This window comes from Globicephala melas, chromosome 21 (assembly GCF_963455315.2).
Source record: "Globicephala melas chromosome 21, mGloMel1.2, whole genome shotgun sequence".
Classification (NCBI taxonomy): Eukaryota; Metazoa; Chordata; class Mammalia; order Artiodactyla; family Delphinidae; genus Globicephala; species Globicephala melas.
The window spans coordinates 20,380,357-20,399,343 of record NC_083334.1 but is presented as its reverse complement, the minus strand read 5'-3'; the positions used below and the strand labels follow the sequence as shown (position 1 = coordinate 20,399,343).

The window sequence follows — 18,987 nt, the reverse complement described above, 5'->3', positions numbered from 1 at the left end:
TCTGCCTCAGTTATTCTGCTATCGATCCCTTCTAGAGAATTTTTAATTTCATTTATTGTGTTGTTCATCTCTGTTTGTTTGCTCTTTAATTCTTCTAGGTCCTTGTTAAACGTTTCTTGTATTTTCTCCATTCTATTTCCAAGATTTTGGATCATCTTTACTATCATTATTCTGAATTCTTTTTCAGGTAGACTGCCTATTTCCTCTTCATTTGTTAGGTCTGGTGGGGTTTTGCCTTGCTCCTTCATCTGCTGTGTGTTTCTCTATCTTCTCATTTTGCTTAACTTTCTGTATTTGGGGTCTCCTTTTCGCAGGCTGCAGGTTCATAGTTCCTGTTGTTTTTGGCATCTGCCCCCAGTGGCTAAGGTTGGTTCAGTGGGCTCTGTAGGCTTCCTGGTTGAGGGAACTGGAGTAGTGCCTGTGTTCTGGTGGATGAAGCTGGATCTTGTCTTTCTGGTGGGCAGGTCCACGTCTGGTGGTGTGTTTTGGGGTGTCTGTGGCCTTATTATGATTTTCGGCAACCTCTCTGCTAATGGGTGGGGTTGTGTTCCTGTCTTGCTAGTTGTTTGGCATAGGGTGTCCAGCACTGTAGCTTGCTGGTCGTTGAGTGAAGCTGGTTGATGGCGTTGAGATGGAGATCTGTGGGAGATTTTCACAATTTGATATTATGTGGAGCTGGGAGTTCTCTTGTGGACCAATGTCCTGAACTTGGCTCTCCCACCTCTGAGGCACAGCCCTGACACCTGGCTGGAGCACCAAGAGCCTGTCATCCACATGGCTCAGAATAAAAGGGATAGAAAGAAAGAAAGAAAGAAAGAAAGAAAGAAAGAAAGAAGATAAAATAAAATAAAGTTATTAAAATAAAAAATAATTATTCAAAAAAAATTTTTATGTAATTAAAAAAAAGAAAGAAAGAAAGAAGAGAGCAACCAAACCAAAAAATAAATCCAGCAATGATAAGAAGCACTAAAAACTATACTAAAAGAAACCCCAAACAAACAGAAAAAACAAAACAAACAAAAAAACCTGGACAGACAGAACCCTAGGACAAATGGTAAAAGCAAAGCTATACAGAGAAAATCACACACAGAAGTATACACATACACACTCACAAAAAGAGAAAAGGGGAAAAAATACATATATATCATTGCTTCCAAAATCCACCTTCTCAATTTGGGATGATTTGTTGTCTATTCAGGTATTCCACAGATGCAGGGTACATTAAGTTGACTGTGGAGATTTAATCTTCTGATCCTGAGGCTGCTGGGAGAGATTTTCCTTTCTCTTCTTTGTTTGCACAGCTCCTGGAGTTCGAATTTGGATTTGGACCCGCCTCTGCATGTAGGTTGCCTGAGGGCGTCTGTTCTTTGCTCAGACAGGATGGGGTTAAAGGAGCAGCTGCTTCGGGGGCTCTGGCTCACTCAGGCCGCGGGGAGGGAGGGGCACGGATGCGGGGCGAGCCTGCGGCGGCAGAGGCCAGCATGACGTTGCACCAGCCTGAGGTGCACTGTGCCTTCTCCCGGGGAAGTTTTTCCTGGATCACGGGACTCTGGCAGTGGCGGGCTGCACAGGCTCCCGGGAGGGGAGGTGTGGAGAGTGACCTGTGCTTGCACACAGGCTTCTTGCTGGCGGCAGCAGCAGCCTTAGCATCTCATGCCCGTCTCTGGGGTCCATGCTGATAGCTGCGGCTCGCGCCCGTCTCTGGAGCTCCTTTAAGCAGTGCCCTTAATCCTTTCTCCTCGCGCACCAGGAAACAAAGAGGGAAGAAAAAGTCTCTTGCCTCTTCGGCAGGTCCAGACTTTGTCCCGGACTCGCTCCCGACTAGCTGTGGCGCACTAGCCCCTTCAGGCTGTGTTCACGCCGCCAACCCCAGTCCTCTCCCTGCGCTCCGACCGAAGCCCAATCCTCAGCTCCCAGCCCCGCCCACCCTGGCGGGTGAGCAGACAAGCCTCTCTGGCTGGTGAGTGCCGGTCGGCACAGATCCTCTGTGCGGGAATCTCCCCGCTTTGCCCTCCGTACCCCTGTTGCTGCGCTCTCCTCTGTGGCTCCGAAACTTCCCCTCTCCACCACTTGCAGTCTCCGCCTGCGAAGGGGCTTCCTAGTGTGTGGAAATCTTTCCTCCTTCACAGCTCTCTCCCACCGGTGCAGTCCCGTCCCTCTTCTTTCGTCTCTGTTTTTTCTTTTTTCTTTTGCCCTACCCAGGTACGTGGGGAGTTTCTTGCCTTTGGGGAGGTCTGAGGTCTTCTGCCAGCGTTCAGTAGGTGTGCTTTAGGAATTGTTCCACATGTAGATGTATTTCTGATGTATTTGTGGGGAGGAAGGTGATCTCCACGTCTTACTCTTCCGCCATCTGGAAGCTCCTCCTCCCTCAAGTGTTTTTATAGAAAGCCTTTAGTAACAGTATTATCCCGAATGCTTCACTGTTTTTTTGTTTTGTTTTGTTTTTGTTTTGCAATCTGAAAAAGCCAATCCGTGTTCGAGGAAGTAACTTGAAACCAGTGGTTTCAGACAAGACAAAATGACAAGAAACAGTAAGAAACATGAAAGGGGGGGACAGAGTCTGAGTTGTGCCTCATTGTGGTTGCAGCGAGGATAATTGTTTAGAAAGGAGTTGGAGTGGAAGGAAGGAAGAAATGAAGTGAAGAACGTGAGAAGAGTTGAGAGCTTGTGGATGCAACTTGAAGATAGGTGCATTAAGTCCAGTGGAAAATGGTGGCATCCTTGGCTAGGGGATTTGAAAAGGCACAAAAGGGAAGCAGCCAGTTTGCCGAGGTGTTGTCACGGGATTTTGTGACTGATTGGAAGTGTGTGATGGGTAAAAGGAAGCACCCTCGGATGACTCCTAGAATTGAGACTCTTGGGCTCTTTTGTGAGTTTCTAACCTCATAACCACAATTTCTTGTCCATATTCCAATTACTCAATTTTTGTTATTATCTGATTACTTTTAATATCTAATAATTCTAGACTTTCAATGACACAAGTGTCTTCAAATAGTAGTGGTAGGAAAAACTGTAGGAAATGAAATTACATAGAAATTTTTAAAAATTTGCTGTCCTTTTGTGGGAAATGGATTACTATATAAGTGGAAGTATGTTGCTAGGTATCCTTTTGAATTCCTTTTGCTCTGTGAGTCTTAGAACATGATGTTTCTGAGTCACTGGGCTACAGCAGATCTGACTGTGAGATACAGTTTACGCTGAGGGGTGGAGGGTGGGCATGCCAAATAGATGGAAAAAATACTATCTCTCCTGAGAAGCACGCAATCAAGATGATAATTTGGAACTCAAATACAAATTGCTAAAAATATTGACTAAATAGCACTATAATCTCATATGGAATTTATCTTTGTTTAATAATTTTGTTCAGATAAACTTGTCAAGTATAAAATAGATACTTACCCGAGATATCTTTTTCTGTGAGACAGTGACATACTTAGAAAAGGAGACCTACATATAATTTGAAAATGTTGGCAGAACCGTATTTGTGGTTTTAATCTCCTACTCCAAATGATTTCTTCTCCAAAATTGATTTTGATCTCTAACATACTTCTAAGCAATACAAGTATTAGGTGAGGAATGTAAAGGAGGGACATCATCATATTTTGGGAAATTTTATGAGAATTCAATAGTTTTTTTAGGTATACTTCAAAAATATCTTAATGTGTGGTGTGGAGAGCTGATTAAGCAATTATTGGATATACTACGGGTCTGATACAAATGCATTAATGCTATTATTAATATTACAGTCTATGAATATATTCTAATGCTAATACATATGTTCTAACATGAAATCAAAATCTGAAACTAATTCAGATTATAGCTTTATGCACTAACAACATGTTCCTTAATCAAAGACTATACTATTTGATAGAAAACATTTTTACATTTTTTAAGCTAAAAATATGAAATGAAAGAAGGAATACAAAATAAATTCTATGTAGGGATATTCATCTATGTTTAAAGAGTTTAACAAGTTTGGTGCATGCATTTTAGCAGAGGAAAGGACAGAACTTGACCTCTGCTAGTTGAACAAAGGCTGGCATTGTGAGATTTACTTTTCTGGCATTTATATTCTACTGACCTGAAAAGTTTGATAATCTCATTAAAATTGGGAGATTAGAAAATCAGAAAAAATATGAGGATGGTAGCAATGTTAAACTAGTAGGACCCAAGGAGTGTTTTAATAACTTTTTAAACTTTTTTCATCGGAGGAAGTAACTTGTAGTTATTTGCCATTCAAAGTATTTTCAAGTGCAAGATAGTGCTTTGGACCATCTTATTGGGTTGGTAAAATACAAATACGAAACTTTATCAGAAAAGTAAAACGCTTATTAAAAATTAGATAACTCATAATGGAAGAGCTAGTATTAGAAGGATCTCAGTCTTCAGGTTCACTATTAAATCTACTCCAGAACTGTAATGATGGTGGTGACCACAATGTCCATGTATTGGATAATAAGCTCTTTTTTTAAAATAATTAATTAATTAATTAATTTTGGGCCGTGTTGGGTCTTCATTGCTGTGCACGGACTTTCTCTAGTTGCGGCGAGCGGGGGCTACTCTTTGTTGCAGTGCCTGGGCTTCTCATTGTGGTGGCTTCTCTTGTTGTGGAGCGTGGACTCTAGGCACGTGGGCTTCAGTAGTTGCGGCTCTTGAGCTCAAGAGTGCAGGCCCAGTAGTTGTGGCACATGGGCTTACTTGCTCTGCGGCATGTGGGATCTTCCCGGACCAGGACTCGAACCTGTGTCCCCTGCAATGGCAGGCGGATTCTTAACCACTGCACCACCAGGGAAGTCCCGGGTAATAAGCTCTTGTCCATATTGTCACTTACAGTACTTAACACCACCCCAAGAGACGGCTGCTGCTGTCCCTATCACATTACAAGAAGCAAAAGGAAGGAATTGATGCAACTCCTTCAAATTTTTTTCTTTTTAAAATTTATATGCTCTGAGGAAACTTTCAACATTTCTTGTGTGTATTTAGGTAAACTGAAGCCCATATTTTATAGAGCTCTGTGGCAGTCACTCTTGATTGTTCTGTAGCTCACTTTATCGAAGCTTGCGTTGGGACATATCTATGTAATTAACAGGTGAGGAAGGAAGGTGCCTAATCAGATAACACCATATGAGAATAACATGTTAAAATATAACAAGCGGACCACTTTAATACTTCTCAACTACATTTAGGATTAGGCAGTCCAATTAATTTTGATCCATTTGATGCTGTTCTCTTCATTCTGGGTGAATTTTATTCTTATAATGTTACTTGTTATCACTATATTTAACATAGAGGAGGGCCTTGCAGGAGGGTTTTCACTTCTAAGCCTTTGTCTCTGAATGGTTTCAAAATGATAAATTTGTGGCTTGGGGGGGTGTTATAATAAAAGGGGAGAACACAACAAAACAAACAAACAAGACCAACTTCACAAACGGCAGTGTGGTTTAATGACAGCCACACGTATTAATAAAGGGTCTCACAAGTTTGATGCATAAAATTTAGCCACAGAAAAGACAAGAAACAGCTTCTACTAGCCGGAACAAAGGCTGACATTGTACGATTTCAGTGGCATAATATGCGGGCTTCAAATAAGAGTTCTGGTCAGTGGGACATAAAGGAAGTGCTTCATTAGCTATCGTAGTGCATACCTCCCAGGCCTGTACCATGGGGCAGCACGCAGCAAGGGCATGGGCGCAAAGAATGAGCTATTCACTTAGGTTTCATAATCTTGCTCTGTTTCAGCCTCCTGGGTTGACAGCTTTCAAGTTAAGCATGGAAGGCTCTAAAGAAACAGTCCTACATTCTTCAGTGATAGAGTTTGTTTTTGGAAAATGCCTATCTAAAATAAGGAGATAAAATAAGTTAAGCCTGTGAGCTCAATTTATGGAATTAGATGTCTTTCCAGAGCACAGTGATATTTTTATGATTACTTTGAAGACTTCAATAAAATACTTCTACAGAAAGATTGCTCTCAGATGAAATTATTTGCAATTTCTGTCATTCAACCCTATGCAATCATATGAATATTCATTGTACAGTGAAAGCTGACTTTGTGAGTAGGAAAATTACAGTAACATGCTTTACAAAGATATTGAGTAGAGGAAAAATAATTCTATGCAGTAATTTTTAGGAAAACCACTGTGAATTTTGATCTTTTTCCCCAGTCATCCAGAGCCACAGACCTCTGTCCCTCAAGGAAAACACAAAACTATTTAACTCAAATTCAAATCAATGGCAAAATTTCTGAATTCATTTCATATATCCTCTGTGCTTTGAAGAGAAATACATTATATTTAGGTTCAAATTTATATTAATTTGCTAGATGCCAAGGTCAATCTGTAATAGTATTGCCGGAAGGCTCAGGAACCTAACTGCATAAAATTGCATAAAGATGCTGAGAACAGCTCTGAAGTTAAACTACAATGAAGGGGAAATAAATAAGGCTAGAAAACCTATATAATGTGTTGTTAACATAGAATTTTCAAAACAAAATGGCAAAAGATATCATATAATTCAAATTCACACTTAACATTTTTTCTTGTGAAGAATATCACCATTGATGCCCTTAAATATATTGAAGATATTTATTTCTAAAATAACTGAGTTATTTATGACCTACACTTCTTTGGAATTTTACCAGATACTCAGATGAAGCAGTGGGAAGTCATTGTTTAATGCCTACAAACATTAAAAATCCTGAAATACACCAATCAAAATATCTTTAAAAAACTGCATAAAATTAAAAATTTAAATTTTACTTATTTTCCAATAAGAACAATAATTTCTAACTTAAAATACTAGATGTAAACAATCTACAGGCTGGTCAGTCAAGTTCGTGATTGTGGCAGAACTATAATTTGCACTCATAAAGGCTCCTAAATAAAACAAATATGCTTAATTTACAGAGAAATAAAGTGATACTTACTGTAATGTAGCTCTAGGTACACCTGTAAGGCAGTTTGTCTTAAGTCCCTGTACTTAACAATTCTATTTTTCTTACATAGCAAATCACAAGCAGTTTTATACTAAACATCTACCCCAGAGGCAGACTGTCCAATTAGCCCTTGATCTGGTTTTCATATAAATCACCTGTTATAGGTTGAATTATCTCCCCTCCCCACAAATTCTTATGTTGAAGTCCTAACCCCCCAGTACCTCAGAATGAGACTTTGTTTGGAGATAGGGTGTTTACAGAGGTGATCAAGTTAAAATGAGGTCATTAGGGTAGGACACCAATATGGCTGATGTCTTTCTGAAAAGGTGAAATTTGGACACAGAGACATGCACACAGGGAGGATGCTATATGATCATGAAGATGGCCAGCTACTGGTCAAGGAGAGAGGCCTGGAAGATATCCTTCCTTCACAGCTCTCAGCATCATGGGTAGGTTGAGGGGATGACTATCAGTGAGACAGCACAAGGAGATTCTGTATCCTGATTTTGGTGTTGGTTACATGAATGTGGTAAATGTGTTAAAATTCATAGAATTGTACAGCAAAAACAAGCCAATTAAAAAAATAAAATAAATAACCTTAATAAAATAAAAACCTACTCTAAAGCTAAACTAGCAAGCTATAAAATAAAAATGTTGAGATCTGTAGCATTCTAATACACAAATAATAAGCAGTTAGAAAATATAGTAGAAGAAACAACGTATGTTACAATCACTAAAAGAAAATGTATAATATAAAACAAAATAAAATACATAAACTTAAAAAGAAAGAGACAAGACCTAAATGAAGAAAAATACCTAAAAGATGCCAAAATACCCTTGAAGACATGAAAAGATATACCATATTTCTGGATAGGAAGACCCAATTTTAAAAAATCCCCAATGTTTATAAGTTCACTGCATTTCAATAAAATAACCATATGTTCTTTTCTTTTATCCTGGAGCAAGACAAGTTGGTTATAAAGTTCATTTGGAAAAATAAACAAGAACTTCCAAGAAGTTCTTGCAAATGGAGGAGAGGGCTCTGGCCTTATGAGAGGTTAAAACATTATAGAGCCCATTAAAACAGTATGGTTTGGTATGTGAATAGAAAAACAGACCAATGTACTAGAGTTGAAAGTCCAGAAAAAAAACCCTAAGTGCATATGGGAATTTATGTTAAAGCAGCACCTAAAAACAGTGGGGTAACAAAGAACATTTTAGTAAGTATTGTTGGGCTCACTGGATAGCCATATGGAAAAATATAAAATTAAACTCTCATACTGTAATAGAGAAGAAACCATAAAAGAATCAGAGTTTTAAAGCAAGGGAATAAAAAGAATCACAAGTACAGTAAGAAAACAAGAGTGAGTTTCTTTATAACATGGGTGTAGGGAAAATTTTTCTAAATGTGACAAAGAATCCAAGAACAATAAGGAAAATGATTTATAAATTTGCTCTATGAAATAAAAAATCAAAGTTTTGCATGGCAAACAGCATAAGCAAATAAAAAGACAAACTGGGAAAATCATGTAGAACTTACGTCACAGAAAAATAAATAATATTTTGATATTAAAGTGCTTTTTAAAAATTGAGAAGAATAAAACAAGAATCTTGTGGAAAATGGGTAAAATAAGTGGATAGACAGTACACATAAAAAGAAATGTAGGGGATTCCCTGGTGGCGCAATGGCTGAGAGTCCGCCTGCCGATGCAGGGGACACGGGTTCGTGCCCCGGTCCGGGAAGATCCCACATGCCGTGCAGCGGCTGGGCCCGTGAGCCATGGCCGCTGAGCCTGCGCGTCCAGAGCCTGTGCTCCACAACGGGAGAGGCCACAACAGTGAGAGGCAAAAAAAAAAAAAGAAATGTAGATGTCCCTTATACACATGAAATGGTGTTTAATCTTAAAATAAGAGGAATTCAATTTAAAATTACACTGAGATACCATTTCTCTTCCATTAGCATCACAAAAATTTATAAATTTGAGCACATCTCCTGTTGTCTAGGCTCTTGGAAAGAGCTCCTCTCACGCGTTTGCTGGCGGGGATGCAAAATGTACACCTCCTATAGGGAGGAATTTGGAAATACTTGGAAAAGCTACATACACCTTTATCCTTTGATCCAGTAATCTCGCTCCTAGGAATCTCGTTTGAGATACACCTCCAAAAATACGAAGAAAAATTTGATTTCTTATAATCACGAAAAGCCCATCAAAATGTGGGAACAACTGTGGGAAAAAACATTCTCACAATGGAATACCATGTAGTCATAGAGATATGTCTATAGGTTGATATGAAGTGATATCCAGAATATATTTTTAAGAGAAGAAACAAAAAGGATGTGAAGCAACGTGTAGAATATGCTGAACATATAGATATACATATATAATTTTTTTGGTAAGAAAGGGGATTCAGATATACATTGATTTATATTTTCAAAAAGAAACTTGTAAGGATAAATCAAAAACTTTAAAATAATGATGTTCTATAGGGAATATAACTATAAACAGAGAAGAAAGTTCTGCCTGCTCCATTTTTTTCTTTTTAGTTTTTTAACTTGTGTAAGAGACACGAGAACAGTATCTGCCAAATGCAGTGAATGGACCTTGTTTGGATTCTGATTCAAACACTGCAACTCGCAAAACGGATTTTCGAGACAACCAGAAAGATCTGAATACAGAATAATTATTAGGTGATATTAAGGAATTATTATTGTGTTTTAGATGTGGTAATCATAATAATGTGGTTACATTTTTAAAAAGGCCTTACCAGCTAGAGATATAAACTGAGGTATTACGGACAAAATAATATCGTACCTTGTATTTTTAAATATTTCAGGAGGGAGGGGGTAAAAAACTGAGGAGGGGGATAGATATCTCAAAAGCCTTAACGTTAAACATTGTCTTTGCAAAACAATAGCTATTAAAGTAAAACACAGCTCTTCATAAGGCAATTCATCAATTTCAGAAATATAACAAAACTGAAGACACAGGAAAAAAAGAATGTGAAGACTGAGATATTTGTCTGGTATAACATTTTTCAAATATGAAGAACAGCCACTGCACAGTAAATGGAAATTGTTTTTTATCATGAATGATGTAGGATTCCTTACTCCACAAAAATTGTGTCTCACAGTGAGATTTCTGATACATTCAACTTAGACCCTTAGGAGAGGAAATAATTTTTCATTTTGCTTGTTCACAGAACCAAGCACAGTGCTGTGTAGTTTATGTAGAAGGCAGGCTATTTTTAAAGGATCTGTCAAGTTAATTTCCCTTATTCATAAACTAGATTCCCTCTTGGTATTCTGTCCACCACAACGGCTTTGGGAAAGGGTACAGACCAAATGCCACCTTGGCAAGGAGGCCACTGTGATCCCTCAGAGGAGAAGTGCTTGCCTGGCAGGAAGAAGCTGAAAGTTTGCCTTTCTCCCTCCAAGGAAAGAGAAATGAGAGAGAGAGAGAGAGGGAATCCGATAGGAAGACTAATATGTTTTGACCTCCTGTCTCTGGGGTTAAGCTCTATAGCTGCAAAGCATATTTGATTGTTGAGGAAAAGCTGGAAGGAGAGCTTTTGCCCTGCTCCCCATTAAGAACGATGGAGAGAAGAGACAGTGACAGCAGGACAATAAAAATAGTGCCATGGCAGGCTTAGGCCTGATTTGTCTCTTTCCCGCCTATGACTTTCTGCATCCACCCCGGCAACTTTCAGTCACAATGTGGTTTCTAAAGGACCCCAATGTTCCAGTCAGCCCCTAAGAGATGTCAAGATGCTTGAGATTTCTGGAGGAGGGGCTGGCCACAGGAAGTCGCCTGAGTGATGACCAGGTGGCAAGGGTTCTAGGCTATGCTGTGTGTACCAGACCACATTCCCCTTTTCCTCTAGCACGTCTCTGCAGGTCTTTGAAAGAAACGTACCTGTGGGTGTCAAGATACAGGCAAGAGAGCCGGGAGAGGGTTTGACAAGTTCCAGTAGCCTAGGATTGTGTCAGGGTCCTGGAAGGAACCAGACTAACTGTGCCTTGGTGGAAAACAGCACACATCCAGGGACCACCTGCACCATGCCGTGGAGACCAACAAAAAGATTTGCACAAAGTTGAGGCCCCCTACACCAACTGCCCCAAAGATAATAAAGAATTCCTTTCTACAAAGCACTGCCTTGGGAAGGAGGAGAGGGAAGGAAGGAATAGCTCTATTAGAGAGTCATATTAAGTCATATGACTGAAGATTTGACAAAATGAGACTGACTCACATGGGAATACCTGGCATATGCTTAATTATCAGGTTAATGGTTTTCCATAGCTACTAAAATGAGTGAGAACTTGTAAAAAAGATAACATGAATAACAGAAAATGAAAATGCAGCATGTTCTTGGCACAAGTGGATGCTGATTGGATAATTCTTTTTTATAACTTTTTTTAGTTTTAGTTAAGTTTAGTTTTAGATAATTTCAGTTTTGCAAAATACTATTCTGAACTTCATAGGTATTTGCTAAATAAAGAAGCGATTATATAACAAAGTTATTGAAACACTGAAATATTTCTATGAATTTTCTGGGACAGCTATAAATGTTTCCTGTTAATTCCTCGATCTTTCTTTTCCTGATAAAAACAAAAAAATGTTTAAAATGACATATTACTTTTTTTTTCCTGCAAAGCTTGATAAAATCTGCTTTCAGCATAGTGAGTAGGAGTGACTTGTATCCATTGGGATAGTAAAAAGATTTTAGATAAGATGGAAAGTTGCAATTCCCTACTCCCTTTTCCCCTTTATATATTCCTGGTTTTTGTTTTGTTTTTTTCTCTCACTTGAAACATCTGAAGTAAACAAATTAGTTTAAGAGAACACACTTGTTCACAATTCTCTTAAGGATTTCTAAATAATATGCAATATATATATGTGTATATATATTTTTTGCCAGTACTGCTTAAGGAATGTTCTGAGATTTTCTTTTCACATATATATCACTGACAATTCTCATATACAAGGAAGAGAATAGGAAAATATTATTTATATTTCACATATAGAAGACTGACAACAAGAGTGTGGATTTTAAGTAGTGTCACCTTTAAGCTTTATTCTGTGATAGAGTTGAAACGTAAAGAGAATACGTTTATACAAAGAGTAAGTTTCCGTGTTTAAAATCAAACTGACTTCTGTCTTCATGAGTCATTTCTGAAAATGATAGTACGGTTGGGCTATTTTACTTCCTTAGATAATACATATATTAGAATGTTGAAGAGTTTACTGGGTCCAGCTGGTTATTACAAAGAAATTGGTTAATTTAGCAAATTTACTTGCTTCTAGGATAAAGTTATTTTTATAAAATCGAGGTATTTATAACAGTATATTTTTAAAAATTTAAAAGACAGATTACTCCAGATATTTAGCATATTACTAGATGTGAATATACTTTAAAGCCCAGCTCCCTTGCTCAATGTTCTGGGGAAAATGTGTGCTATAGTGAATTGTGTGTAAATATGAATGTGTAAATATTTCAGGGAATGATGGATACTTTTGAAACAAAAATTAAAAATGAAAATCTTTAACCTTGAACTGGAAATTAATTGGAATTAACCACAAAGTATCTATTACCTCTTTTTAAAGATTAATATTATAGGATAAAATATGATTTGGGTGCAATAAATGAAGTTGGACTCTCTTCAATATGAAGCTGGCTTATATTTGACAGATGCTTTTCGAACATTTCAGACTTTTGACTCTTTGCCAAAGTGAGCACTTTGGGAATAACATTAAATATATCGGGCTAGAGTCGAATAACACCCTCCCAACACCGCTACTACCCCCCCCACACACACACAGAAGGAAATGAGCAAGGAAACCCATTCTCTTGAAATTATCTCAGATATTTACTAAGAGCTAGACTCAGATATTTATTAAGATCTAGAAAAAGTCAACCTTCAGAGTTAACATTTTATAATTTCTGAGAATAGTTAATAAAACTCTACCATATTTTTAAAAAGTCTGTTGTAAAAGGATGTATTATGAGTAGCAGCCTAATTTGGGGGGTTCAGGAAGAGGAAAAGACTGAAGTTCCTTGAGCTTGTAGTACTTATTCCACAAGATCCAGGCGCGGACCTGTGTAAGGTAATACTTCTGTTTCCATAACCATTCAACACATTTACTCAACAGAGATTTATCGAGCACCTTCTATGTATCAGGTACCTGCTGACTGCTGGATAACACTGACAGGATTTCTGCTTTCACCGGGTTTTTAATCTGGGGGCGATGTGGAAGGCATTCTCAAATATGCATAAAACACAGTTGCAAACCCGGAAAGAAAGGCTGTGCTATAAAGTGTTTGGGGGCAGGGATGGGTATGAAGTACTTCCTGAAAAAATGGGACTTGAAAGAGGAGCAGTAATTAACCTTACGAAGAGGGAAGAGGAGTGTTGAAGTGCCATTCAGAGAGCCCCTGCCTGAACAAAGACCTGAGGAACTGTGACTGGGAAAACTGCAGAGTGTAACGCTACAGCACAAAAAGCTGTGCAAGATGAGGCTGGAGAAATAATACGTAGGAGCCGTGCCACTCAGGAGTCTTACAGGATGGTTTCAGAATTTCGAATTTTATCCTAAGACGCGGTTTACGATTAGATGATCTCTTGGCTATCTGATTGGCAGATACGTTTTGCTTTGCTTGTGTTTTTTGGCCAGCCGGATGGTTTTCTGTTTGGGTTTTTTTTTTTTTTTTTTGAAGGCGAGGCGTGCACTCTCAGATTAGTCAGAGGCCGCCTTTCCCTGTTGCCCTCACACACATGCACAATTTTTTGACCCCTAGGGAAGGGGAGTTTGCAACTTTTTCTGGAGGATTATTAGATTTTGTACTAAAATAGCACTAAAGAGAAGACTCCGGAGAGCGAACGGAGAGGGCGGCGCCGACAACCCAACAGGAACAATGCGGGCAGAGTCGGTTCTGGGGAGGGCGGGGAAGGGGAGGAGCGAGGCGCCTCAGCGACCTACTGCGCAGGACCGCCCCTGGTTGCCAAGGCAGCGGGAAGGCGTTGCCCGGAAGCGTTTCCTTACGCAACGGTCAGCTCCAAAACCCATCCCCCAGGGGTTCAGGACTGACTAGTTCCTGAGGCAATCTTGACCACCGCAAAGCAGATGAGGAGCAGAGCCTGATGCAATGTGATGGCCATCCGCCTAGAAGCCCGAGGATTCAGAGAAGCAGGGGAAATTGACCCAGACAGACGTCGGGACTATGGCAGACTTTTCTAAGGAGACCTTTGAGTCCTTTACTGATGAGGCACAGAGTTCCAGTTCATTCAGTTCCTCTGGAGGACTGCAGCCCTGGTCCTATGCCTCTGGGAGTAAATACGAGAATGGAACGCCGACTCCACGCTTGCAATATGGAGACAACCAATCTGAGTTTTCACACTTCAAAAATAATGAAAAGAAGTTGAGCAGAAAATGGATTAACAACCTCAAGGGCAAGGAAATGAACTCTGGACAGTACCAACCAGACACTAAACTTGAAACAGAAATCACTCAGGCATCCCTTGAAGAATTGAATGCCCTGCAGTCCTTCGGCACCGTTAAGATAAACCTGATCCATCATAGTGCGACCTCTAAGGGGAAAAAGAGCAGCAGACATAAAAAGCTGCAGCTTGGATCGGATGCAGAGGCTCCAGAGGTAGATGCCTTAAACTGTACTGTCCCCGATGAGCTCCTGAACAGAATCTATTTTAAAAACATGAGGACAACACCCAACGAGGTGGTATCAGCTAAGCAACACATTTCTTCTCGGTGTCCCAGCTGTAACAGGAAAAGAGCAGAACTGGCCCAATCTGCCTTCCTGAAACAGAAGAAGACTTTACTGGAGTCACTTCTACTCCAAGAGAAAATAGATGAACATCTTCATATGAAAGACTTTCTTACCCTTATTGGAGAAATACATCAGAGCCTTCCCAGGCTTTCCGATGACCCCAGAATAATCTGGGAAAGACTGAAGGAGAAAAGTCAAATTGGTTACTCTGGTTTTGAAAGGTCAGATACAAAGCAGGAGATGTAGCAGAATGGAAATAGTGCTTGTCATCGCCTTTTTGTCCGCCAATTTTCAAACCTCTTACTCTTAACTAAACAAGGGATGGTGTTTATTAATGATAATGTGTAATGTGTATAAATGTTTTGTTGTGTATTTGAATAATTATCATCATTTCTGTAATAGGAGCAGAGCATTTGGCCTGGCCGTTAGCACGACCGTTATCGCGAGACCCTGAGCCAACAGTCAGCTGGCAGTAGTGCTCGCGGCAGAGAGTGTGGTGAGAGGTGAGAGGCGGTTGCAGGGCCTGGGACAGGCTGAGGGCCGGGTCCCGCAGAGCCCCAGAGCCCTCACCGCAGCCGCCCGCTAGCCAGGCCCAGAGCTTGAAGCAGCGAAGCAGCAGCGGACCCCTCCCCCATCCCAACGTCTGCAACCTAATGGCGGCGGGCGGTCTTCGTGGGTCGCAGTCCGTGGAGGCTTCAGCAACTGGAGTATATGGACACTGCCGTTGAGGTAACAGCTTCAACCTGCTTCAGTCTCTCCATTCAAGTTTCAAAAGTTGGTGCAGCTTAGATCAGTTGTCTCCCCCTAGGAGGTGGCCAGAGGCCAGGGTTAAGTTGCACGGACATTGCAGGTCATTAGTTCAGGTCCACCTCTGTGGTTGGGCTCTTCTCAAAGAAGGGCAATTGCTGTGAGCTGGGGATTCACCTGATGGGCATTTGCTACAACACGTATTCCTGTCGATCGTATACAAATGATTCTCTCCAGGTTAAATGAAAAGCCTGAGGGCCGGCTTGGGTCCGGGCCGGCTGGGTCCTGGCCGCCTGGCTCCCTCATTGATGATGGCTGGGCAGAGTCTGGGGACCTGGCCCTGGGGGCACTGCCAGCTGAGATCTGCCCCCTCACCCAGGCCTGGGCGCTGGCGGCAGGACTCAGACTGGGTGCTGGATGAAAGCTCCTGGGCAGGGTAACTGGCCCGCGCAGGGACCCCCTCCTGTAAGCCAGAGCATGGACCTTGGAGGGTGAAAGTTGAGCCTTGGGACCTTGCCCTTTCTTGTCAGAACAGAGAATAACATTTGTTTCGATGGAGGTTTATAAGAACACAGTGACCTGGCCTCAAGAACAAAGGATCTAACACCAAGAAGTTTGTAACAACTAACCATGCCCCTCCCTATAAAAGGGCTATAAAAGGGCTTTGCTGAAAGCTTTCCAGGTGTCCAGGGTTTTTAAGGCATGAGCCACCAGTCTCCTTGCATGGCCCTGCAATAAACCTTTCTCTGCTCCAAACTCCGACGTTTTGCTATTGTTTGGCCGCAGTGTGTGCTGGGCACTCGGACTTGCGTTCGATAGTATTTCTACAGGTACTCTGTGCTTCCTTCACAGATTTGAGGACTAAAGACTTTCCAACCAGTATTTTTTCAGATTCTAGAGGGCAACATTTTATAGTTGGAATAGTTACAAAGTTTTTATAACAATGCAGGAGAGAGATGCTGGCAATTTGGACTAGGGTTTTGACAGTACAGATAGAAATAGAGATCTAAGAAGTACTTAGGAGGTAATAATTGACATTCTTTGGTGAAGAAATGGATATGGGGGGTTAATAAAAGGTAAATGTTAAGAATGGGCTTCCCTGGTGGCGCAGTGGTTGAGAGTCCGCCTGCCGATGCAGGGGACACAGGTTCGTGCCCTGGTCCGGGAAGATCCCACATGCCGCAGAGCGGCTGGGCCCATGAGCCATGGCCACTGGGCCTGCGTGTCTGGAGCCTGTGCTCCGCAATGGGAGAGGCCACAACAGTGGGAGGCCCGCGTACCTCAAAAAAAGAATGTTACTTAGTTTCTGACTTGTGCATTTGGATGAATGATAATTCATTAAGATAGGAGCATTGGAAGAGGATGATGTTTGATTAAGAGGGTGATTATTTGGACATGGTTAGTTTGAGGAATATTTGAGACATTCATACTGAGAGGTTGAGAAACATTTGGTTATTTGTGCTTGCGATCTGGAGAAAAGGTCTTGAGGGGGTGGGGATCATTGGCATATATGTCATAGATGTGGTGAGCTCTTCTAGAAGAAAGGAGAATGACAGGAGAAGAAGGGCTATGACCAACTCCTGAGAACTTCTACCCACCAATTAATGGCTGGGTAGAGGAGAATAAGACAGCAAAGGAAGTTGAGAAGAAGTCATCATAGAAAGATAAAGGAAACCAGGAAAGAGTCGTGTCAGAGAGACCAAAGAAAGAGAACATTTCAAGAAGGATGGGTTGTCTAAGAATGCCAATGCAACAGAGTTCACAGATGATTTAGTCATGTGTTGGCTTCTTTGACTTAACAACAGCAACTTCATAAAAGTTGGGCTGACAGTAGATTGAGGAATAAATGTAAGCTAAGGAAATGAGGAATACAGGTATAGACTTCTTGAAGTTTAGCTGTGGAGGGAAAGCAGGAGAGGTAATTTTTCTATATGTCTAACACTTACGCTATCAAGGTCAAAAATTTGTAAAAATCAGCAAAAAAAATAGCCTTTGTATCAGCAAAAAATAACCTTTGTATCATGTCAATATTACTCTTTGCCTTTAGACCTTCATTTATGTATTAAGATACTCTTTTTTCCCCATAAAATGTAGTGTATTTTCTCTTAGTCATTCCTAAATAAAATGGGAAATAAAATCATTACCATTTTCACAGTAACTTTTTATTGAAATTCACGTTACATCTTGCTTTATCTTTGCCATCTTAATATATTCACATTTCTCATAATCAAAATGCTGAATAATTTCCCCATTAAGGGTCATAATTCACCCTTTAGTCAACTAAGTCTTCCAGTCCATGCACAAGAGATTTTTAGAATTTGTTTAGGTCTTCTTTAATTTTGAAAGAAATGTTTCATAGTCTTCAGCATACAAAAGTTGTGTGCCTCTTTTATTGAATTTATTCCTAAGTATTTTACTCCATTGTTTGCTATTGTAAGTGAATTTTTTCCAATCCAGTTTCTTTTTGTATGTTCATTGCTAGTGCATAGAAATACAACTGATTTTTGCCTGTTGATTTTGTATCCTGAAACTGCTGCTGAATTCATTGATTTGCACTAACAGTGTTAAAAAATGGATTGTGTGGGATTTTATAGCTAGAAGATTATGTCATTTGTGACCAGAGATAATTTTACTTCTTGCTTTTGATTTGGATACTGTTTTTTTCTTCTTGCCTAATTGCCCTGGCTCTAACTTCCAGTACTATAATGAATAGAAGTGGTGAAGTGGGCATTTTATTTTGTTCCTGATCTTAGGAGAAGAGCTTTCAGACTTTCACCATTGAGTATGTTAGTTGTGGGTTTTCCATAAATGGTCTTTTTCATTTTGAGGAAGTTCCCTTCTATTCTTAGTTTATTGAATGTTCTTATTTCATTAAAGGGTGTTTCATCAGTTGAGATGATCATGTGTACTCTTTAACCCAGTCTAAAGCCTCACCTTCTTTGGACTCAGCCCATAACCATGAAACACTGACTAATCAGAATTAAAGGCTGTAGTCTATATGCTAAGGCACAAATATAAATTCATATTATAACACTTGAGTCTTAATAATCTTTTCTTTCTTATTTGATTGTGAGCAACTGGAGGATAGAGTTGATACCATCTTACATGATATCCACGGGGGTTAGCACAATGCCTGGCACAGGACGGTGCTCAACAAGTTTCACGGATGAAAGAAGAAGTGCATACAAATAATGACATTTAATATGTCTTTTGCATCAAAAGAAGAAAATAATTTAGCATACTCTTTTCTGTCAATGTTTTGCCTTTGTGTAGCTGTTTTCTGTAATTTTTCTCTCTCCATGGCTTGGATTCCCTTTTTTTTTCATGTATATACATACTTTTTCTCAGTGACAAATTAGTGGAAAACTTCTTTGATAAGATAGTTTTCCCTATGCAGCCAATTAATACAGTATTCATTTATAAGAATTAATATAAAAATATCTTTCTGGAATTCATATTTTCAGGTAGAAAAAACATTTATGGGAATTGTTAATTTTAAAGATAATTCATGACTTTTTGCAATTTTG

At 39.9% G+C, this 18,987-nt stretch overlaps 1 protein-coding gene across 1 annotated transcript; it reads left to right on the top strand.

The window, feature by feature from the left end:
• Positions 1–13,921: 13,921 nt before the first annotated feature.
• C21H8orf48 (chromosome 21 C8orf48 homolog) lies at positions 13,922–18,331 on the top strand. The gene is given in 1 exon segment (XM_060291643.2): positions 13,922–18,331. A coding segment is annotated over 1 exon segment (912 nt). The 5' UTR covers positions 13,922–14,149; the 3' UTR covers positions 15,062–18,331.
• The last annotated feature ends 656 nt before the right edge of the window (positions 18,332–18,987 follow it).